At 36.9% G+C, this 25009-nt stretch overlaps 1 protein-coding gene across 9 annotated transcripts in view; it reads left to right on the top strand.

Moving 5' to 3' along the window:
- The window catches only part of PARD3B (par-3 family cell polarity regulator beta), a 1028888-nt gene that overhangs the window by 542938 nt on the left and 460941 nt on the right, over positions 1-25009 (top strand). For all 9 annotated transcript variants that reach the window (XM_084998493.1, XM_021075045.2, XM_021075046.2 and 6 more), the window contains 5 exons: positions 10641-10727; positions 16968-17093; positions 19252-19610; positions 22182-22321; positions 23584-23712. In XM_084998493.1, the coding sequence (XP_084854619.1) occupies positions 10641-10727; positions 16968-17093; positions 19252-19610; positions 22182-22321; positions 23584-23712 (841 nt within the window). The remainder of the gene's footprint in view (positions 1-10640; positions 10728-16967; positions 17094-19251; positions 19611-22181; positions 22322-23583; positions 23713-25009) is intronic.

Consider the following 25009-nt stretch of genomic DNA (forward strand, 5'->3'; position numbering starts at 1 on the left):
TATCACACTGCTCTACTGTGTGGGTTTTCCTCAAGTTATGATTTATGGCCATATGACATAGTCACTCTTTATTTAGATTATTTCTTTGATTAATGAGCTGTACAATATTAAAAATTTGGTACAGAAAATCTCTTGGGCACTGTCTTTAGAAGCTTGATAAGATTGTTTTTGGAGGTAGACATAATGAATGTAATACTCTTATTCTGTTTGCCTTTAATTTTATTTTTTTTAATGTTAGCTGTTTGGAAAGTTTGCTAACATCTTGGCTGAGTATTATGTAGATAGCTGTTATAGAGTAAATAATTGTTTGATTTATGGCTGCCTGAACAAATTGGCTAAGCTTTCTCCAGATACAAGGAATTGAGAAAAATGGAGTATAGGAATTTTAAAAATATTATATTATTTCATTAAAATACATTTGTGTGTCTATGTAATTTGATTACCAAAAACAGATTTTTGCATGAGTTTTATTGTCACCTTTAACAGGCTGAGTTGAGATTGAAAGTGATTAACTTCTAGAAACCCAATCCATATCCAACATTGTTTTTTTCTTTTTCCTTTTTTTCTATTTATGGCTATCCTGGCAGCATATGGAAGTTCCTGGGCTATGGGTCAAATTGCAGCTGCAGCTGCAGGCCTATACCACAGCACAGCAACACCAGACTGTAGCAACATCTGCGACCTATGCTGTAGCTTGCAGCAATGCCAGATCCCTAACCCACTGAATGAGGCCAGGGATGAAACCCTTACCCTCATGGCCTATATCCACCACTCTTATCTCCAAATCCTTGGACTCCATTGTCACTTGTGTACACCTTCTTGGATTCCTTAGTGTTTTGTGTCGTGCTGCATAACCAGGAATAGAAACTTCGAAATTATCTGGAATTAGTTTGAGGCCAAGTTGAGCAAGTAGAATGATTGGAAACTCATTTTCTTGTAGGCTCTCTTTTGGGCATGAGAAGGTTTTTAATAGCTTGGAATGTGAAGTTGGGGGTGGTTTGGTGGGAAGTGTAGAGATTAAATTTTAAGAGAGGACATTTGTTATAGCTGGTGTGGGATGAGAGAGGAATAACTGAAGGAAATTAGGGGGTCCCTTACAGCTGAGTTACGTGATCTGTTTTTTCCTGGGGCAAGAAGGGCCTGATACTCCACAGAGCTTGGCTCAAGCTGTGGACTTTGGACTTACTTCCACGTGGATGGCTAAGTAAATTACTGTAGAGTCCATCTCAAAATGTCTTAAATCTGTTCTTATGTTTTAATCCCATTAATTAAATCTAATTCCCAGTTATTCCTCAAGCCTTTGTTACCTCTCAGACTATAATAATCTAATTCTTCTCTTGAGTATCCATCTCTCCTTATTTTAATTCAGCTCATATATCATCACTAGATAAAAAATTTTAATCCACAGCATTTATCAAGCCATCTCATAGTTTCTAAACTTTTAGTTTATTTAAGTCTTAAGGTTAAACATTACTTATGTAGCCTTGGACTAATTAGTAAACCTCTTTAAAATGTTTTTTCCCTTATGGAAAATGGGCCATTGCACTAGCACCATACTAAATGAAACATTAATTGCTATTGTAATTATCATTATTGTACATGCTAAAGTTTACTGTGACTATCTGTCATTCTCCCAAACAAGACTCTGAATTCTCCAAGAGATTCCTAACACCTAGTACAGGTCTTGGAACATAATAGTAGCACATTTGTTGAGTGAATGACTGAATGGCTAAAACACAGTGCTTCATAAATTATAAGTGTAGCTGGTAATGGCTTACCCATTATTAACACAAATGTTCCTATTTAAAGAAAAATAGCATTTAGGGGGAGTTCTCCAAATAGTCTTATAGTATCTCTTATGAAGTACTACTTAGTTTATTTGATCTTAAGATGACAATGAAGCAAGAGGTCTTTGGGGGGGTGTTTCTTTTTTAAAAAATAAAATTACACTTTAAGCTTCTCTTTATTGGAAAGTGATCACTTAAGTAAACCAGTATAAAATCTAAAAGGGAAAAAAAACTTATTTGTAAATGTGATGATAAACACAAGGAACAGCAAAAGAATAAACATGAAGTTATAAAAATGGACATCAAAATCATAAAATGTGGGGAAGGAAAGTAAGAAAATCTGGACTCTTTCTTTTTTTTTTTAGAATGTGTTCGAGCCCATATGACTATCAGGCTAAAGCCAACAGATGTGAGAAGGGTTTAACCTGCTTGGAAAAACAGGGTAACCACAAATGAAAACTAAACAACACATTCACAAAAACTAAAAACAAGAGGACACGAGCATAAAGTAAAAGGAAATCATCCAACCAAAAAAAGAAAGGAAAAAAGGAGAAACAGAATCAACTGGAAAACAAGGTTTAAAATGGCAGTAAATACATATTTATCAACAATTACCTTAAATGTCAATTGACTAGATGCTCCAATCAAAATACATAGAATGGCAGACAGGTTTAAAAAGACAAAATGCTTCCTACAAGAGACTCATTTGGGGGCAAAGGACACATATAAATTGAAAGTGGTGGAATGGAAAGAGCGTCTCTTTAAAAATAGCAAGCAGTATATGCAAAAGACTGCTTCATTCCTAGTGTCTGCCTCATTCTTAACCTTACCTTATTCCAGATTTGCCCCTTTTCGCATGCTGAAAACTGTCATCACATTTTATCCTATCTTCTCCTTTGCCTCTGATATCAGTTCATTTGGCAGATTGCTGACAGAGTCCATCTCAAAATACCTTGACTCCTTCCCCATGTTTTCATGTTTTATTTCTGTAATCATTGTCCAAGCCCTCTTACATCTCAGCTGCATTATGGCAATAATTTACAATTCCTATCTCAAGTACCAATTTCTCCCTTGTCTTTCCCTCTTCTAGTTGAACCCACATGTCCCTGCCAGGTGACATGTTTCTAAATCACAGCATTGATCACAGTGTTCCTCAGTTCTGAAACCTATAGTGAGTCCACCACAGAATTAAGCATGATTTTTTTTTTTTTCAGTGTGGAACTTGACCTGTCGCACTGAGATTTGATCTCAAGCTGATGGTTCAACCTCATCTCCTCATTATCTTCCCTTCTCCTCCCATCTCTTCCTTCTTCCTGTAATATCACTGCCCATCGATGTATCTACAAACCATCCTGGTTCACTCTCTCAGCACAAACAGTTTTCTCTCCTGTGTACAAGCTCTCTGCCCCCTCTCCAGCTTTTCTGATTGAAGATCCACTTGCCATTCACCATTCCACCTAAAATTCTACCTCCTTTGAGAAGACTTTCCTTCTTCCAGCTTCCCTTCTTGATCCTGTGCCCTCTTCCTCTGAACCTCATCAGAAAGCTAACTCTGCTTTGAAACTCACGTGTCAAAGTGGTTGAAAACTACTGCTCTGAGTTATCATTGATTCCTTTCATCAGTGTCTTATAGTTTTCAGAGTACAGATCTTTTGCCCTTTTACGGAGGTTTGTTCCTAGATATTTCATTGTTTTCACTGTGATGGTCAATGGGATTATTTCCTTAATTTCTCTTTCTGCTCTTTCATTGTTAGTGTATAGAAATGTGAGAGATCTCTGTGTGTTCATTTTGTTTCCTGAAACTTTACCAAATTCATTCATGAGTTCTAGTAGTTTTCTGATAGGATCTTTAGGATTTTCTACATGTAGTACCATGTCATCTGCAAACAGTGACAGTTTTACTCTTCTTTTCCAATTTGAATTAATTTAATTTCTTTTGCTTCTCTGCTAACACTTCCAAAACTACATTGTATAAAAGCAGAGGGAGTGGATGTCCTTGTCTTGTCCCTGATCTTAGCAGAAATTCTTTCAGCTTTTCACCATTAAGAACGATGTTAGCTATGGGTTTGTCATATATGGTCTTTACTGTGTTGAGATAGGTTCCCTCTATGACCACTTTCTGGAGGGTTTTGTCAAAAACTGGCCTTTCTCAAAAGCTTTTTCCACATCTATTGAAATGATCATATGGTTTTTATTCCTTAGTTTATTAATGTGGTGCATCACACTGATTGATTTGTGGATATTGAAAAATCCTTGCATCCCTGGGATAAATCCCACTTGATCATGGTGTATGATCCTTTCAGTGTATTCCTGGATTCAGTTTGCTAGTACTTGGATTGTAAGAATCAATATTGTAAAAATAAATATACTGCCCAAGGCAATCCGCAGATTCAGTGTAATCCCTATTAAATTACCAATGGCATTTTTCACAGAATTAGAATAAAAATTTTTTTAATTTGTATGAAAACAGAAAGACCCTGAGTAGCTAAAGCAATCCTGAGGGGAAAAAATGGAGCTGGAGGAATCAGGCTCCCTGACTTCAACTGTACTACAAAGCTACAGTCATCAAAAGAGTATGGTATTGGTACAGAAACAGAAATATAGATCAATAGAATAGGATAGAAAGCCCAAAAATAAACCTGCACACCTGTGGTCAACTAATCTACTACTTAGGAGGCAAGAATATACAATGGAGGAAATACAGTCTCTTCAATAAGTGGTGCTGGGAAAACTGGACAGCTACATGTAAAAGAATTAAATTACAGCACTCTCTAATATCATATACAAAAATAAACTCTAAATGGATTAAAGCCCAAAATATAAGACTGGATACTATAAAACTCTTAGAAGAAGACATAGGCTGAATACTCTGACATAAGCCACAGCAATATATTCTCATATCCACCTCCTAGAGTAATAAAAATAAAAACAAAAATAAACAAATAGGACCTAAACGTAAAAGTTTTGCACAGGCAAAGGAAACCATAAGTATAACAAAAAGATAACCCATATAATGGGAGAAAATATTTGCAAATGAAGCAACTGACAAGGGATTAATCTACAAAATATACAACCCATGCAGCTCAGTATCCCCCCCCCAAAAAAAACATACAACCCAATCAAAAAATGGGCAGAAGATCTAAATAGACATTTCTCCAAAGAAGACATACAGATGGCAAAAAAAAAATGAAAATATGATCAACATTTCTATTATTAGAGAAATGCAAATCAAAACTACTACCAATCAGAATGACCACAGTGAAAAAGTCTACAAACAATAAATGCTTGTGAGGGTATGGAGAAAAGGAAACCCTTCTACACTGTTAGTGTTAGTGTAACTTGGTACAACCACTGTGGAAAACAGTATGTGGAAAACACTGTGGAAAACTAAAAATAAAACTACCATATAATCCACCAATCCTAATCCTAGACATCCATCCAGAGAAAACCATAATTCAAAAAGATACATACATCCCAGTGTTCATTGCAGCACTATTTACAATGGCCAAAGCATGGAAGAAACCTAACAAGGAAGTCCTCCACCAACAGAGGACTATATGAATAAGATGTGGTACATATATGCAATGGAATATTACTCAGCCATAAAAAAGAATGAAATAATATCATTTGCAGCAACATGGATGCAACTAGAGAGTATCATACTAAGTGATGTAAGTTGGAGAAAGGCAAATATCATATGATATCGCTTATATGTGGAATCTGGAAAAAAAAAAAGGATACAAATGAACTTATTTTCAGAAAAGAAACAGACCCATAGACTTTGAAAACAAACTTATGGTTACTAAAGGGGACAGGTATGGGGAGGGACTGCTGAAGGTTTGGGATTGACATATGCACACTGTGGTATATGGAATGACTGGCCAACAGAGACCTTCTGTATAGCACAGGGAACTCTACCCGATAGTCTGTGAATCTCTAAGGGAAAAGAATCTGAAAAAGAATGGACGTGTATATATGTATAACTGAATTACTTTGTTGTTTGGAAGAAATTATCACAACATTGTAAATCAACTATACTTCAATACAACTTAAAAAAAAAAAAAAGAAAGAAAACGACTGCTCTGAAAAGCAGTCAGTTCCAATTTGAGTACTGACTTTATTTTATATAAATAGTGTGATGTTAGACAGATTATTTAACCTAAGCATCAGTCTACTTCTCTGTACAATGGAAGTGATATGTTTGTACATTTGATGTGAGTGCCTGTTATAATGCCCAGAAGACGATTAACACACGGCTGCCCCCCCCCCCCCAATAGCTGAAATGCATTGAGAATGTACTGCGCTTACTACTACTGTTCTGCTACTTCGGTTTTTTTTTTTTAATTACCTGTCCTAATCTGCCCCCTAGGTTAGGAAGTCCTCAAGCCTTAGACTTTGTTTTTTCCTTGCAGAGCTTCTTCAGTGGAAACCACTCAATTAATACTTGTTGAACTCAGGTGCATTAAGTGAATTCCTCCACCTTCAACAAAAGATTCTTTATTAGATTTTTTTACTCAGTATAGTCACATCAACAAGACATTCCACCATCAAGTAGACTGCAGTGTCAGCCTCAAGCTCTTCTTAGAGGCTTCTCCTTGTGGCCCATCTCTCACATCACTGTCAATGACAGTGCTGGACATCCATCCCCAAAGAACACGAGCCAGTAACTCCCTTCACTTATTACAACCCATTGTCCTATCAGCACTTTAATTATAAAGAGAAACATGTTCCTCAATTCTACAGTGTTTAAAGATTAAAAAAAAAAAATCAAAACTCTTACTGAGGAAATAAGTTGAGAAAAATTAAAAAATAGAAAGGTTGAAATAGATTATTCCCTTTTAATCCATAAGCTTATTTGTTCCCTCAGAAAGCTCTAATAATCACACTAATAGCTGATATCGTTGAGTCCTTTGCATATGCTAGATACTGTGTGTATAATGTTTATAAATACGGTTCTCTATTTTTTTCTTTAAAACCAACGATGCTGTTAGGAACATATCTTAATTTCCTCATTGCCTAAAGGAGGAAGCCAATACTTTTGGTCTTAATTTAAATGATTTCCTCAGACACCTGACTCAAAGCCCCATCAGGATACTTTCTTTTTTTTTTTTTGGCCTTTTCTAGGGCTGCTTCCCGTGGCATATGGAGGTTCCCAGGCTAGGGGTCTAATCGGAGCTACAGGGGCCGGCCTTCACCAGAGCCACAGCAACTCGGGATCCAAGTCATGTCTGCAACCTACACCACAGCTCATGGCAATACTGGATCCCCAACCCACTGAGCAAGGCCAGGGATCGAACCTGCAACCTCATGGTTCCTAGTCAGACTCGTTAGCCACTGCGCCACGACGGGAACTCCCAGGATGCACTTTCTAAGTTGATCATGATTTCTCTTCTGCAACAGAGCATCTCCCCATCCCTGCCCTCAGTCCGGTCTCTTCCTTCCCCTAAGCAAGTGGCATATCACTGGGCTGACTGATTTTAAAGATGCCGTGCCTGTGCCTTGTGTGGATAAATTTGACCTACAGCCGTCTCTCTGCAGCTTCTATTGTGTTTTCCTCCCTCAAGTGTCATGTCTTTCTTCTGAAAGGAAGCAAATGGAGCACTTTCAATCTAGTTCTTGCCATAGCCATTCACAACAGGCTCATTTTAAACCACTAACTCTGTACTTTCACCCATAGTTTTGTCCTAAACTCAGATTGGCAGCTGGTTCCAGTGATTTTTTTTTAAATTTATTTTTTATTGCTATTTCCCCCAACACACTTTTTTTTCCCCCCACACAGCATGGGGACCCAGTTGCACATACATGGTTCCCGTGATTATTAGCATCAGTTTTGTCAATTTGACCTTAGAACATGTAGCTTGCTTAATACTATTGGACCTAATACTTTGTGACGATCTGCTTTTGTTTAAGTGTGTCTTAGAAAGTTGCAGAGTTAGGTATTTTGAGCTTAATGAAATCTTCCAACTATTCTTTGTGTAACTGAAATATTTTTCCTTTGTCCCACAGTTCATTTTTTTTGTCTGTGTTTCACCAGGAGCTGCCAATCACTTTTTCTTTCTGCTGCTCACCTCATTCTCCATATTTTCCATTCTCAGTCCACCTCCTAAACCTAAGTAAATGTGTGCATACCCTGCTCAGTGGTCCTTGAACTTCACTCTGCAGTTTGCCTAAACAAATAGCATTAATAGCATATTTTCACATCTTACTAAAATCTCATTTTATGAGATGTGTATTCAAGTAATTGTGTCTAGCCCTACTTTCTGTGTTTATCTTCCAAGAGGGTGTATATACAGAGATTTCTATAGAACTCCATCAAGTATATATAACACTGAGTGTTTTTTTATAAAATATGGACTGGTCTATGAGGCTTCCTTTTTTCAAAAGCTTTTCTTTCCGTCTCAGAACAAGTAATGGATAATAGTTTATAAAGAGCATGGTAAAACATAGTGTGTATAAAACTTGTAATTACTGTCTATATTAAATAGATCTAATTCTCCAACTGCCTGCATATTACAATCAACAAAATTGAAAGTCTTTTATCCTTTTTCTTCCTGGGATAATGACATTTTTGTTATAGTAATTTAACATCTGTCAAATATCACTCTGGACCTAAAACTGTGACTATCATGTATAAAGATAGCATAAAAGTTTATTCTGAAATACTGAAAAAGGTAATCTTAATATAAAGTTGAAACAAACCTTAATATTGCGTCCCCCCAAAAGTTTTAGTGTTTTAAAACGAGACTGATAACTTTAACAAGTTATAAGATTTACTTTATTAAGGGAATGTAAAAATACAAGATTGATGAATACTAAAGAGTAGATATTAGTATGATACGTAAATTTTATGATGCTGTGCAGTAGAGCTTTTGAATGGGGTAAAGAAATCTTTGCAAACTAGAAAAAAGAATCCATAAAGCTATCCTAAAAATGTTTAGGCTGAAATCTTGTAGTTTATACTAAACACTTATATTTCCAAAAGCCTCTGTATGATACACGTGAATGCTATCAGCATGTGGATATTTAATACATTTATTAGGGAAGATTTGTGTTATGTTCTATGTGAAAAACTATAAAAGTACATTATAAAGTGAGATAATAAAGTTTCAATGATTAAACAAGATTTCAGTCTCTGTTTTTAAGTCTTTAAAACCATATTGTAACCTTGGAATGTAAATACCTCGGGTTTTGTCTTCCTCAAATAACTATGAATCCACTATAAATCTGTTATTATATAAAAATGATTGCTTTGAGGTCCACTAAAACCTACACAGCTTTCTCTTCCCATCAGATATTTTATATTCAGGACTTATAATGCATACCTATATATAGTATTTCATATGCATGTATTCATATAATGTCTTTATGCTCACATGGAAAGTATAGAGAATCTTTTATCCTATGATATTAGCACTCTCGATTTATTTTGTTTCTAACTTTTATTCCAGGCCTCTTGATATAGCCTGCTTGACTGAACAAATTTTAAATATATCAGCAATATCTGAGCAAAACTCATTTGAAATTTATTATCAGTTTTGAAATTCCATCATATGCCATCAATGTTGGAAACCGACTTGCTCTTTTTGGCAGGTCTTAATGATAATAGGTTTGCAATGAAAACACATTAAAAAGAAGCCTAATCCACTGATGAAAATATATTTAATGTATTTATTTTAGATTGCTGATAATTTAGGGAATACTTCACGCAGAGTGAATTCATCAGGCATTTTGCTTTCTTAATGCTGTTCTCAACTTTCCAGCAAGGAGCCAAAATTTCCCCATTTTCAATTTGAAGCAGAAAAGCATTTGTAGCAGCTGTAGCTCTTAATTTGACATCTAGTTTCAGGTCATTTTCATGTAAATAGGAAACAATAGAGACCTGCCTATAATTTCCATAATGGGGATGTTTGCTTCAACTTTATCGTTTTTCTCCCAGCAATTTTATTTTCTCTCTCTGGGATTAAAGGAGCCAATAATTGTTCACGGTTATTATTTTTCATCTTTATAAAAACTTGTTAGTTCCACTTTCTATTACTCCAAAGCTCCCAATGCCTTGTATATTTCAGTCATACACACTATCCATTAATGTATCTAGCTCATCCTTTCCTTAATCTGGAGTAGGTTAGGCAGGTCAGGCTTTCTATTTCTTTCTGTAATACCTTTTCTCCAGGCTTTGTAACTTCTTTTTCCACCTCTTAAAAAAAAAAAAAAAAAAAAAAAAAAAGGAGGTGAAAATTTGGAATTGTTTTACTGAATACAACTGATGCCTTATTGAAAGGCAAGTTTAAGATTTGATTTATAATGCTTTGAACATGCCCATATGTATTACCAACTGTGGCTTCACAATTGTTTAAAATGTAATTCTGTGCTTTTTCTAATAAATACATATTTTATTTGATTTTCCTCTGTTCTGGGGAAAAAAAATCCTACTTTCTGCTTAAGCATAGATATGCTTAATTCCCTATATTTATCATCTATCCAGTAATTCTCAAGTGTGTCTCAATGGAGAGAAATTTCATTTTTGTGTACATCCTTTTAAATGTGTTGATGTATGCAGATTAAGTTAAATAGGAAGTTATTTTTGTAGGTAGTCATTTCTACTTGTTCCTCTTTTAGGAGAAAAAATAAGAAATCAGATAGTCTTTTAAACATTTTATTTCCTGGATCTTCTGAACATACCAGCAAATCATGCATTCCTTTGATTTTATCTCTGCTGCTGAATTTACAGTAGTTGTTAGAATCTCAAGTTTTTTTGTTTTTCTTTTTAATGTGCCATATCTGTTTTTGTGTGTGTGTTTTTTTTTTTTTTGCAAAGACTCATCTGTGCTCTTATTTTTATTTTTCCTGTCCCAGTGTCATGACAAAAACGGTGGAGATTTCTGGGGAAGGAGGCCCCTTGGGAATACATGTAGTGCCCTTCTTTTCATCTCTGAGTGGAAGGTAAGATGTTTTCCTTATATCAGAAGCATATGCTAATGAAAAACTTGACTTGAGCTCATTTTCCTAAACATTGTTCAGAAGAGGATTAAGTGTATATCTCTGTTGTTTAGATAGGCACCTCCGAGATGCACTTCTATTGGCCACTTAAGGGTTAGAAACAAAATCAAATCACTTATTTCTAGGATATGATGGAAAAGAAAAAAAATCATGGTTTCTGTATTTACAATTAATTAAGAAGTACTTTCTTAAAGTATTCTTATCAGTGGCACACAGTAAACAGAAGTGGTGGAAAAGATGTTAACATATTTTTGACAAATATTGCAGCTGAATGCTTTAACATTCAAAAATAGACAAACAAGTGAAATATATTTCCAAATTGATATTTCTTGATATTCCTCATGTATTAGAACTATAGAGCTTAGAATAATAAATGTTCTAACATTGTTAGTAGCTATATCAGAAGCTAAGTATGTTTTGATGATTTTAGCTATAGTGGCAAAATGCCATTATGTTATTTATTTGTTCTAAAATAAAAAGTAATCAATTAAAAATAATTTACCACATTATTTTAAAATTTTAAAGATGTAATCCACACTGGTAAATGGCAATTTAGATTGTGTCATTTCATGAAATTCATGTCTACTCAACTGGTAAAACTTGTTTTACTGACTGAAATTAAAGTGTGTTCCTGGAAAAAAAAAAAAAAATGTGTGCCTAGGAGTTTGTTCTAGTACTATTATAACAACCTTACAAAACTAGTAGTAGATATTATGTTACTTTTCAATAGGATGACTAACTTTAGCACTAGATTGATACTGACAGAGGCTGTCAGATAAAACCGATTTCTCACCCATATGACATGATTTTAATTAATTTGCTAAATTTCTTTTTATTTATTTATTTATTTATTTTGGTCTTTTTTTTGCCATTTCTTGGGCTGCTCCCGCGGCATATGGAGTTTCCCAGGCTAGGGGTCGAATTGGAGCTGTAGGCACCCGCCAATGCCACAGCTCACAGCAACGCCAGAACCCTAAACCACTGAGCAAGGCCAGGGATCAAACCCACAACCTCATGGTTCCTAGTCAGATTCGTTAACCACTGAGCCACGACGGGAACTCCTAAATTTATTTTCTTAAATTAAATGCGTCATTGAAAAGGAAAAATATCTGATTTTAGCTTAGGCGATCAAAGATGAGAAAAGTCAGTTGATTTTTCTCAAGGTCATGCAAAATGCAGATCTCCTGACTTGCCCTCACTCCATTGCTCTTTCTAGAACAAAAAATTTCCCAAAGGCTATATAGTATTAATTTACTGGTTCTGAATATTTATCCGATTTGGCCTGCCGTAGAGCAGGAAGAGCAGATTTAGTCATGATATTTTGGTTGGCATCATTTTCAGCAGGTAGCCATCTGCTACCTGTAATTGCGAAGTCATCACCTTTTTTAGCAAATAACATCTGATGCCAAGCTCTTGCTGGAATGAATGTCCCCTAAAAAGAAATGAACTGAAAAGCGAGGGGCTCCGATTGTCTCATTTCCTCTCTCTGTTAATAAGCGTGTTTATAAATGTTATGGGTTATGGCACAGGACAAGCTGAGGTTGTTTTTGATAGACAGGGAGAGTATTTACCCAGTTGTCACGAGAAATTCTAATGGCTTTTGGCAGAAGTGTACTGATAGAGCTTTGTGAAATACCAGGGTGGCTAAATTACTAGGCCCTTTAGCTTAATGAAGCTGGAATAGGACACGAGATCATCCCAATTTTCAAAACATGAAGAAATATACAACGTGACAGTCACCATACTTCATTTTCAATAGTTCGGAAAACAAGTTGACCCCGTGGAGCAGAAATCACTGTCTCTCACTTCAAATGAGGAAAACACGCTAGAGTGTATTGATTTCCTTCCTGCTCCTTCCTGGTTCTGATTTCTAACGTGAACCTTGTAGAAAAGGAGAAAAAGTATTAGACTTGGACTTGGAACAATTGGACTTGAATCTCAGTGTTCTCTTTTGAGACCTGGAGCAAGGAGTCCCCTAATCTTGCCTCTCCTGGATACATACTTCACATCAAGGTTGCGGGGATTAAAGGACATGAAAAATGGGAACGTTCTTTGTAAAACATACAACATATAAATGTGTAAATTATCGAGATGATTTCTATTTTGGCTAAAACAGAAAAGCTTGGTTCAGAACTGAACTTTTATACGTTTATGGTCAGCTCTTCCATAACTTGGTAAGATATGTTTTTTGCTATCCACTAGCATTATAGAAAGGAAATTGAATTTAAAAAACATTAAAAAAATAATATGCAAGTGGAGACATGAGCCAGTAAAACTTAAGAAGTAATGAGTCCAGGCTGAAACAGCACACTTAACTCAACCCATGTGTCTAGAAGCAACAGCATATAGAGCGTGTCAGACAAGCGTCTGACTTCATCATGCCATATGGTCTCACTGTGTGAACACACAGGGGTGGGGGGAGTTTAGGTCATAGTGGGAGACTTAGTCCTTAATTTCCTTCCATTTACTGCTTTGTGTTATTATTTTCAACTAGAATTTACATTTAATTATTTACTAAGACTACTATAATTGGCTTTGCCTTCAATTCCTTAGTTGTTTTTTTTTTTTTCTTTTAGAAAGATAGAGCTACACCTGTTGTAGAATAAGATCCCTGATCAAATGTAGAACACCCCACGTACAACACTGTGGGCTGCTGCACTAGATAAGGCCCCAGTGGATTCAGTAGAGTGCTGAATGCTGCTTGTATGCAGGACCACTGGCTTGCACAATAAAAACTGAAATGCAAAGAAAAAATAAAAATCAGAGTCCCTGCAAGTAAAAAACAACTTCATTTCATTCATTTTTTTTTTCAAGACGACTATAGGGTTTTATCTTAGAACTTAAAAGCAGGAAAATCTATTTGTTATAAATGAAGACAGCATAATATACCTGATTCATAGTAAAGACAGCTGAATATGAGGCAGAGGAAGGAAGGAAAGGGTGAAGAGTGACCCAAAATGTGAGAAGAGGAGATGTTTAGGTAAAAATGCTGAGCAGGTAAGTGGCCGTGTGACACAGTGGGAAGAAGGAAGATGGTGAGCAGAGGGTAGGTTTGTGCCTAAATGATTATTAGAAGAGCAAGAAAGGGTGGGGAAAAAATGTAATTGTAATGTATACATGTAAGGATAACTTGATCCCCTTGCTGTACAGTGGGAAAATAAAAAATGAAAAAAAAAAAAAAAAAAGAAGAGCAAGAAGCAATTGTTACCTCTCTTATTCTGCTGGGTGGTGGATTTCAGCCTCCTTTTATCACTGCTCATTATGCAAATTAAAAGGTTTACCTCAGCCTATAATTCCTCAATGGCATTAATTTTTAATTTCTGAGAGTCTTGGTCCCAAAGAAGACAGCTACCGCAGCCCACCCGTTTGGGGCAACAAGGAGAAAGGGGAATGCTTTCCTCAGCCTCCTCATAGGGGTCTGGATGAAATCAAACTAGAGGGAACCCATCCCTTCCATAGAATAAAGAAAGCCGGAGTGGTTTGTTGCCAGGAACCAAACTAATAAAATCAGTCACTTTTACATTTTACCAAAATTGCCTCTGACACATGGGTTTTACAGTTGGGCTTATTCTGTCAATAAATTTTTCATGGAAAGTTAGGTTATTTAGATCAGTGAGGTTCACATAGCATATTCCAGCTGTAATATGCCAGCTAAATTGCAACCCAGTGGCCTGAAAGAATTAATTCATCTCCCCAAATGTGAAATTAAATCCTAGGGAGTAACATTACATGACTGATGATCTACTGAATTAAATTAAAGGAAGACTTGAATGCTTGTTAAAAAAATATCGCTTACATAAACTAGTTTATAACCACATGCGAGCCTCCTAATGGATCATGTTATCGTGAATCCACCATAACAGAAATCCAACATGTGAACTGTTAGAGAGTTGTTTAATTTAGGCGAGAAACACTATTTTATTCTATGTCTCTTTCCTTTCCTTGCCGTGTCATATAGTTCAAATTTTAATTTTATGTTAAGAGATTAAGGTGGGATCGGTATCTTAAAAATATGAATTTAAATCGCAGATCCTTTATCAGATAGTAGCTTTGGCCCTTATTCTCTTCCATACCGAATGTGATTAATTTACTGACCTACTAGAAATAGGAAATGAAGCCTCACCACACACTTGGCCTATGACCCTGAGCTTTCCCCACAATAGGTGGCTTGACTATTTGTTCTTCTCTCTCCTGAGTCAGCATACTGTGTTCAGTTGACTTTTTTTTTTTTTTTTTTTTTGAAGTAGAGATCTAAATCGCCCTGCATACACCTCTCTGCTGGCCGTCTGGACAGGACATGAGCGCATTAGATGAACTGAGGCCCTGGAGACAGAGGCCCCACTTTGCAGCAGCTCCACCCAGAAGCTGGTTTTTTCCTCCGCTTTCAGTAGGGACTGCCCTTTGCCATGGTGATCCTATTATGCACACATAAAAAGTGCTCATGTTTTGTTTAGATTTGAGACATAATGCAGAGGCGCTACGTAACAGCATGAAAGGCCCCTCTGTGAAAGAGGATGACAGAGTAGAAAGACAAGAGGATGAGGGAAGAGGAGGTGGCAGTTTCTCCTCACCCAGCAGACTCCTCCTAGAGGACCTGTCTGTCTGTCTTATTGTGAGACAGCTGGGACCCTGACCTGCTGCAGGAACGAGGGAAACCCCTCTCATGAGAAATGACTAAAATAAACATAAGTTTGATTTCTTTAAGTTTTCAGATCACATACTACCAATATGTCATTGGTGCAAACCTTTGCACGCTTGCAGGTGCACACAAATGCTTTCTTCTTACTGCTGTAGTTTGCCTTCTCCTTTTCTTTTTCTCCAACCCCCGCCCTTCCTGACTCTAACCCACTGTCATGAAGCCCCAGGAGCCTCAGGGTATCCTCTCTGAATCCAGACTCTTCCTGGTTGAAATTTCAGACCACTTTTCTCAAAGCCCTGCCTTTGTCCCGCCACTGTCTCATTGAGAAGCAGAGAGCGGCATGTGTATTACTGCAGCCTCATCAGAGAAGTCCACCAGCTGGTGCCCAAGGCCCCTCTGTGTGGCCCTGGTTCCCCATTCAATGTGAGCTCCTGCCAGGCTCCTTACACAGACACACCAGGTCATTCCTGCCTCACTGTGCTTGTGTCTATCCTTCTCTCTCTCCTCCAAACCAAATCCCACTCATTCTTCTAATCCAGTTGACATTCCACTTTCTTCCCAAATCTTTCTATGAATACCCTGGGATCACTGCTATCTCCAGTATTTAATTTCTCTTTTTCTCCAAGGCTGTAGTGACCTGATATCCTGGTCGCACAGCCCTGGCTCACTCTCCTGCAACCCACGCACATAGAAAACATTCAGCACACACTCAATTCAAATGGGACTGAGCTTCCTTCTGAATATAATGTAATATGATCTACGTTAAAGGTTCATGTCTCGAAATGCATATTATTGGAATAGGCAGGAAGACTGCAAAAATTTACTGTGAATAGGAGTTCCCATCATGGCTCAGTGGTAATGAACCTGACTTGTATCTATGAAGATGCGGGTTTGATCCTTGGCCTCACTTAGTGGGTCGGAGATCTGGCATTGCTGTGAGCTCTGGTGTAGGTCACAGACATGGCTCGGATCTGGCGTTGCTCTGGCTGTGGTGTAGGCCGGCAGCTCCAGTTCTGACTGGACCCCTAGCCTGGGAACTTCCATATGCCCACAGGTGTGGCCCTGAAAAGCAAACAAAAAATAATTTACTGTGAATACCTAATCCTCTCCCAATGTCAAACATCAAGTTGCCTCCTTGGTGCCATCACCAACTCACTTATTACAGTCAGGATTTCTGGGGTGTCTTCTCCAAACCACTCTGTGCTCTGTGTCCTCAACTCTGCTGAGCTACACTAGCCTTTGCCGAGTGTACTGCAAGCGTGAGAAATGGGATTGCAGATCAGTGGGCTCTGGGTTGGTATTTATATGTATTTGTCTTGGGGGGGGGGAGGTTCTCTTTAATGAGCCGCATGTGTATGCCAGGGTTTTTTGGTGTTATTTTGTTTTTCACTAAGGATTTGGATAATAAGACAAGATGCCTGAATATAAAGCGTCATTTGTTTCATAAGTAGAAATCAATACTCAAGTCTGGACAGTTACAAGTGGAGAAACAACTAGTGGATTATTATTATTCAATCTATTGCTATCTAAATTTTTGCATTTAGGATTCTAGGGCTCTTCATCCGCGGCATTGAGGAAAACAGCAGATCCAAGCGAGAGGGACTCTTTCATGAAAATGAATGTATTGTGAAAATCAACAACGTGGACCTCACAGACAAAACTTTTGCTCAGTAAGCCTCTTTTTTTTCCTTTGTTTCATTTACTTTATTGATTCCTAGAATGTGTACAGTCACCACTGAACTTATGATGATCAAAAATGTAGAAAAATGAAGGTAGAATTTCTGGTCAGTTCCCTCCGACCCCAGAACATCCATTGTCAAATGTGTCTTGTGTTTTTGCAACTCGAAGGTGGCCTGCACATGTCCCTAACAGCCTGAGAAGGGCAAACTGCAGAACAGAGCAAGCCTCCTGCCTAGCTGCTGTCTTTCTGGGACTTCGATAGAGGGGTTTGTTTTCCTTGGGTTATGGGTCAGTTAGACTGGTATTTAATGACTCTTTTCACAGACAGTTAGTTCGGCTTATTAATTAACTTACTTGATGTCAGCAGTCTTCCTTAAACTAAATATCTGTGAGAGATGTCTGTGAGGATTCACTGAATAATAGAAACAAATGGAAAAAAATTAAAATACTCTCCCTCAAGAAATCATTTCTCTGCATGGGAAAATGTGACGGGAATAGGAGTGTGTGCCTAACAATTTGGCTATGCAGCACTCTGCATATGCTTTTTTGAAATATATGTTGGCATTACAGTGGACCAAGGGAATAATCACGAATACTCTTTAGCAATGACCACCAATCTTTCTGACCAAAATAACTTGTGTCTTCTCTGCGACCATTAATTCCTAATACTGCGTTGGCGGAAGAGGCTGTGTGGTTGTGAGTGGAGGGCAGTGGACACTAGCTGCTTAAGTGTGAAAGAAAATTAACCCTTAAAGGTCTGTTTCTGAAAATAATGAATAATAGGCAAAATTATAATTGTCAGTAATGATATTATTTTTGTATAGCACTGTACTTTTTACTAAGACTTAATAGGAATGCAAGGAAGATATTATTATCCCTATAGGTAGAAATCAAGGTTCATAAAATTCAATATGGTATAGAAGTTGACTCCTAGTCAAGGAAGTGATCAAAGGAGTTGGGCTAAGTGAAATCTTCTCCCTCCTCCCCTAAATGTGTATGCTCTTCACTAAGATGAGGCAAAGATCGGTTAGTAGTTGGAATTGTGACTAAGTAGTATTTAGTGTGGCTGCTCATAACAGAGACCTAAAATAAGGGGAGCTAAACAACATATTTTTTCTAAGGACAAATAAGTACACAGGTGGCAGTCCAGAGTTGGTGTGGTGGGTTCACCACCATCAGTGATCAGGCATCTTCCACCTTTCTGCTTTGCCATCCTTGTTACAGAGCTACTCTCTTGACATTGTGCTGTGGTCACAAGATACCTGCTGGAGTTCCCTCCATCACTTCTGAGTTTCAGGAAGTAGGAAAGAGAAACAAGACAACAAACCAGTTTCTTCCTCCCTGATGAGCCAGATTTCCTCTAACCCCTCATCTCATTGGCAAGAAATCTGGGAAAGATGGTTGGTTTAAGCAGTCATAAGGGATAAGGAGGCATAAGGAAGAAAGAGAGAAAAAGTAGGAGTAAATTTAAGAAAAAAACAGCAAGCGCTAAGACAAAAAAGTAGAAAATGCAGGTACTCTATAATAGAATAACAGGGAGAATTGCTTGGTGAATTGATAGTCCACTGTGATATATGGCACAACCAACACACCTACCAAATGTCTCCATGAACAAATGTTTGTGTCAAAACTGGGCTTCTGGAACACAAGCCATGTTAGAAAAGACCCTGTACTTTAGAATAAAGCCCTCAAAGGAAAGCAAATAATAATCTGACCAAAACTGTGAAGATTTATTTTTCCATTTAAGATTAAAGCTTTCTTTCATATCTACTTCAGGAAATACTTCTGGACAGATTTTCAGATTTAGAAATGCTTAAAAGCTCTGGGTCATTGGACAGGTTGCTTAACCTCTCTGAGCCTCCATGACTTCAGTTTGCAAAATGAGAGCCAATTACATTTACTTAACACGGTTTCTGAGAAAGTTAAATGAGAGAATTATGCATGTTGATAATATGCATGTAGCCCAGGGAGGTGGCACCTACCGGGCAGGCCATACGTGGTAACTAGTACTTAAGTTAGCCAAGTCACACTGGTAGTAACATCTCCTGTGCTTACACTGCCATGCTGCTCCTGTAGCAGTGATGCTGGGGCTTAAGTCAGCACAGCATGCTAAAACCCAGCGTCTTTACACATTTACTGTCTTTTAAGGGCTCAGGACGTCTTCCGTCAGGCAATGAAATCTCCAAGTGTGCTCCTCCGTGTGCTTCCACCACAAAACCGGGAACAGTATGAGAAATCAGTTATTGGACCTCTTCACATTTTTGGTAACAACGATGGTGCTTCAAGAACAAAAGTGCCACCTTCTATCCATGGGAAATCCGGGGTCAAGATGGTAAATCCCACAGGATCAAACGGTCCTAAAGATGATGCTTCAACTTCCCTGCAGCAAAGCAGGAGCCCCCGAGTGCCAAGGGTGGGAAGAAAGCCATCTTCTCCCTCACTCTCCCCTCTCATGGGCTTTGGCAGCAAGAAAAATGCAAAGAAGATTAAGATTGACCTAAAGAAAGGTAATTATTAAATTATGCCTAATAGCATTCTATTATTGTAACATGTAAAATTGGTTAAGAGAAATGCATTAAGGCTAATTTTGTTAATTCTTCCTTCATTTAATTGAATCAAAGAACAGAGTTAAAGTGTATACTTTGGTAACTTAAATTTCTTGAAATTGTAGTACTTTCTTATTCTTTTTTTTTTTTTTTTTTCCTGGAGAGTGTAGAGTATTTTAAACAAGAAAATTAGAAAGGCATGAGAAAAAGAAAGAACCATTTCAAACTTGATAGGAATGGAGCAATATTGTATCACTACTTAATACTTACAGAGGCGCTAAAATTCATCTGTATCTGTTTTGAGCAAGATTAGTGATTTTTGAAGCATCATTTAGCCCAGGTCTGAAAAGCCAATATGGTATATCTGGTTCTTGAAGATAGTTTTTATATGAGCAAAAAATTATCCTCAGCAAATATGTAGTAATTATTAATTTCACTAATTCAACATTGCAAACAATTTTCAAATATACTTAATTTCAAAAGCATGCATAACCTTTTCTTTCTTCATCTTTTTCAACTTTTCTGTTCCTGTACAGCCCAGATCAGTAAGACTAGATTATGTCTGTTCACCATGTTTATGTAGTTATACACATACACACAAATGCATTCAGGCCCTTCTGTGCTTTTCCCTGTAACATCTCTAGATAATCTCTTCCCCACTGCAACCTTCAGCAATCCACTCTGATTTTCAACACTCTGTTAAAAAAAAAATATCAAGATTTGATGGGTCTTTGTCTGAATTGACAGAAAATTTAATGATCACAAGGAGATTTTAGAATACTTATTAACGTACAGCTAAAGCAAATAATATGTACCTTTAATTGGGATATGAAGATTATTCTGAAGTATCTTCTGGTAAAGATTTTGTTCCCCTATAAGAATTCTAGGCTGGGAAGAAAATATACTGACCAGAAGACACAAATACTCCAGTGCACTTAGCAATTAGGTTTTTTATATAAATGCATTAGTTGTGCTTTTATGCAAATTACGCAGCTGTGTATAAGGCATGGGGTTGAGTGCTTTGAGGGTAGATAAATCAGGCACAGAATGTGACCTTAAAAACCCATCCAAAAGCCTTGAATGCAAAAATAAAGCATATTACATTACAGCTGAGTTTGGGGAAGATTAATCTGACAGCAAAAAGATATACTAAAGAAGAGAGCAAACCACAAGGGATGAGAAAAGGGTGCATTGCATCCAGGATATGTATGCCTAAGTGTGACTGGATATAGGAGTGAAGAGAGGAGGCACAGTCAGTGTTAAGGTTTTTGGCCAGGGTGACTTGCACAGTGGAAATGCCATTACCAGAAATAAGAATTTTAAGTAGAAAAAGGCCAGGATCTCTTTCAGAGAAGGAGGTTGGTAGTGAAGTTGAAAATGCTAATGAAAGTATGGGCATAGGTGATATCTAGAAACCTGACACCAGAGAGACTAGAGCCAAAGAGATATAGATGTCATATCCAGAGGGAGATGGTAGTTGGAGCCAGGAGCTGGCCAATGCAGAGAGTCTGGAGGACAAATTGCTCCAGGATTGATCCTCGGGGAACACCTATGTTAAAGCAGGAGAATAGTGGATAAGAGAAAGGGTGAGGGATATGATATGATTAGAGAGGTAGGAAAATATTCAGAAACTGAATGCAGTCTCTTGTGATAGAATATGGTGGAAGATTGTCTGTCTATCTATCTATTATATACCTGGGTCACTTTGCTGTACAGTAGAAATTGACACATTGTAAGTCAACTGCAATTTAAAAATTTTAAAAATGAAAACTAAAATGTTGCTAGCATGAGGCTATTTTAATTAAATAAGATTAAGCCTATGTAAAGGAAAAAGAAAAAAAACAGGGGAGGAGTTAATTTCAAGAAAATCATTAATGAGAAATGTCAAAGCTAGAAAAGGGGAAGAATCAGAATAGGGAATATTACATATCATGTGGAGGTCATAGCTGGTGGGAAGATTGAAGAAGCAGTAAGATCGAAGTAAGGATTCTTAAGGATAGAGAAATCTAAGCCTACCTCTGCAAAGAAAGAACAAACTCCATACACGCAAAGGGAGAACCTGGAGATGTGAGAGACGGGAAGGAGTAGCAAGAGCAAGTGATGGGAGAGTGGGCTGCAATACACAGGGGATGGAGACACAGGTAGAGGGGCGATGAGCAGCTAGCTGATTGAAAGCCTGACACATCAGACAGCCCTTTGCTTGTGGGGAAGGTGTGAGGTCGAGTTATGATTTACTGAGAAATCAATCTCCCATATGTATATGGATAGCATGTGGTGTTTCTTCTAGAACCTTAATAAAAGTCTTATACATCTACATTGGCTCTAAATTCACTGTAACACCGTCATGACCTGTCAGGAGCTGTAATCTGAATTTGAAACCAGGAAAACTGAAGCATCTTTAAAATATTTGCTGGGATGTCAATATGTCACTTATTCTATATCCATCTACATTAGATAGATTTTACTGTAAGATTGAATATAACATTATTCCTGCTTAAAGTGACTATGCATTTTCTTCATCTTACACACTAGGCCCTGAAGGACTTGGTTTCACTGTGGTTACCAGAGATTCTTCCATACATGGTCCTGGTCCCATTTTTGTAAAAAATATTTTACCAAAGGGAGCAGCAATAAAAGATGGCCGCCTACAATCAGGGGACAGAATTTTGGAGGTAAGAATTAAAATGAATATTTTCAATAAAATATTTCTTGACCGAGTATTTGTGATAATCTGTGTGGGAAAAGAATCTGACAGAGGTTGGATATGTATATATGTATGACTGGGTCACTTTGTTGTACAGCAGAAATTATCACAAGCTTGCAACTTAATTATACTTCAATAAAACTTAAAAAATAAAAATTAAAAAATATTTCTTGGTGTTTAAGTATATAAACATGTAAAGTTTTGAAGTCAATATATTGAAAACTGTACCTATAGACAAGATAAGGACTTTAATTAGAAAATTAGTTAATGGATAGCCTTACTTTGTAAGTTTTCAATAAGGATAGTGATATGAGGCCAAATAATACTAAAAAGTTTTCCGTATCTCCTCTTTCTTACTTACACCTCATAGGTCCTCTGGGAAATTTAGGTCAAATCCAAGAGCTCATCATATATTCAATTAGGGCTAAGAATTTAAAAGTCCCATTCAAGCCTTGATAAAGGTTTCTTTAATTTTCTCCAAAAGTGGGCCAGTCTGTCTCAGACTGATCCATGCATATAGAGAAGTATTTGGAATACCCAAGCAAGAAGTTTTGTTTTGTTTATTGTTTTCATTTGATAGCATCATCTTCTTGGCTATTTATATATTGTCAGCTTACCTTTTAAGAAGTCATCTTCATTGAAACTGGCTGATTCCATTTAACTTTCTTATAGCATGGAAGCAACACTTTAACATTTTATGTAGTTTTAGATCATGAAAGAAAATGTACAAAATGACTAATGTAGCCCCAAATTAGAATCTCCAATAATCTATCGTAAGGTAGTGACTATAATTTTCTAAGCATGGAGAACACTGTAAAATTATAACAAAAAACTCTTATTTCTGCAGGAATTTACCATGTGATAATGGTCCATCTCCTGCCTTTTGTATAAGGCAGAAAATGGTACCAGTTAAGGATTTGAAATCAGCTTCCTTCCTATTTGATGAGTCATTCTCTGGTATCTGTCAGTTTGATTTCCCCTTCATAAGAATGTGATGTCTTGGGAAAAATCACTGAATGTCTGAGACTGTCCAGCACCAGAATAATGATGGCTGCTATATTGCCAGAACTATAAACATGGCTGGTTTGGGCTCATGTATTCAGTTTTCATCTTTTCCAGAGCTTTATTGATTGTGGGAGCCCATTTGCTGCTTGCTTTCAGAAACCATCTAGGGTGGAAGGAGATGGCAAGTTTGGTAACTGTGGCTGCTCATATGCTTGCATGCATTAGGTAAATGGCAGAGACATCACTGGCCGAACTCAGGAAGAGCTCGTGGCCATGCTGAGGAGCACCAAGCAGGGAGAGACTGCTTCACTGGTCATCGCCCGCCAAGAAGGAACTTTTCTGCCCCGAGAACTGGTAATGTTCAGATCACAGTCTTACTGAATTTTCAATATGGAGCTTAATATGCTGTGAATTCATAGTTGCTGAGAAATGAGTTCTAAGTCATAGGCTTCATTTGTAAAAAAAATTGAATCACACTGGAAGTGTTTTGCCCCATTTAGGGTACCACTGTTTTAGGATGATGATGCAGTGAGTTATAAATGCAAGTAGTGCTTCAAATGTATCAATTTACACATGCTTCAAGGAAGCAGTTTAACAGTATTCAACTAAATAAAGACAAGTATCATATGATATTGTTTATATGTGAAATCTAAAACAGTGATACAAATTAACTTATATGCAAAAGAGAAATAGACCCACAGACATAATCAACAAATTTAGGTTATCAAAGGGGATTTGTGGCAGCAGGGAATGAATTAGAAGTTTGGGGTTAACATATACACACTACTATATATCAAATAGATAATCAACAAGGACCTACCATATAGAACAGGAGTTCTACTCAATATTTTGTAATAACCTATAAGGGAAAATAATCTGAAAATAAGTAGATATATGTGTATGTAAAAAAAAAGGCAGAAACTTAAACTCGAATATAGCATACACACACACATATACACACATTATATATACATTGCGTGTGTGCTATGGGCTAGGCTGTGTGTAAAACACAATCAGAAGAAATATTCATGGCCCTACCTAAATGCAATCTGTAGTCTCAAAGAAAATTAAAATATAAGCAAGTGTTTAAAATGATGATAAAGATTATGAAAGCAGACTGTGGATTGCTACAGTAATATATAAGAAGGGAATTTAACCTAGTCTTGAAGGCTGGGAAAGGCATCTCAAGAAAGAGAATTTCAAAAGTCTTATTAAAAATGTATACCCTTTGACCTCGTAACAGCATTTTTAGTAATTTGTCCTAAACTGATCATCAAAGATGTGGAAAAAATTCTTGCGCATTGATTTTTCTTTCTCATGTTCTATTTATTGTAGTGATATATTGAGCACTGTACAACCAAAAGGTATTGGTAAAATAAATAACTGGATAGCTTTCCAATGAAATATAAGTACTTAAAATAGTCTCTGTGGGGAATTAGTAATGTGTGAGAGAATGTTCATAGTATATTATTAAATAAAAAGTTGGGTATAAAATGATACATGCAATATGATGAAATTACATTAAAAACCTTTTTTTAAAAATAGCTGGGAGGAGATGCACCCAGATTGTTGGGATTATGAGAAATTTTCCTTACTTATTTTTTTAACAATGCACACATATTATTATTGAAATATTTTATGTTTTTAAAAA

The sequence above is a fragment of the Sus scrofa genome, chromosome 15 (assembly GCF_054392235.1).
Source record: "Sus scrofa isolate SSC_HxYL_T2T_F1_AM1 chromosome 15, Sscrofa_HxYL_maternal_Yorkshire_Landrace_v2.0, whole genome shotgun sequence".
Taxonomy (NCBI): Eukaryota; Metazoa; Chordata; class Mammalia; order Artiodactyla; family Suidae; genus Sus; species Sus scrofa.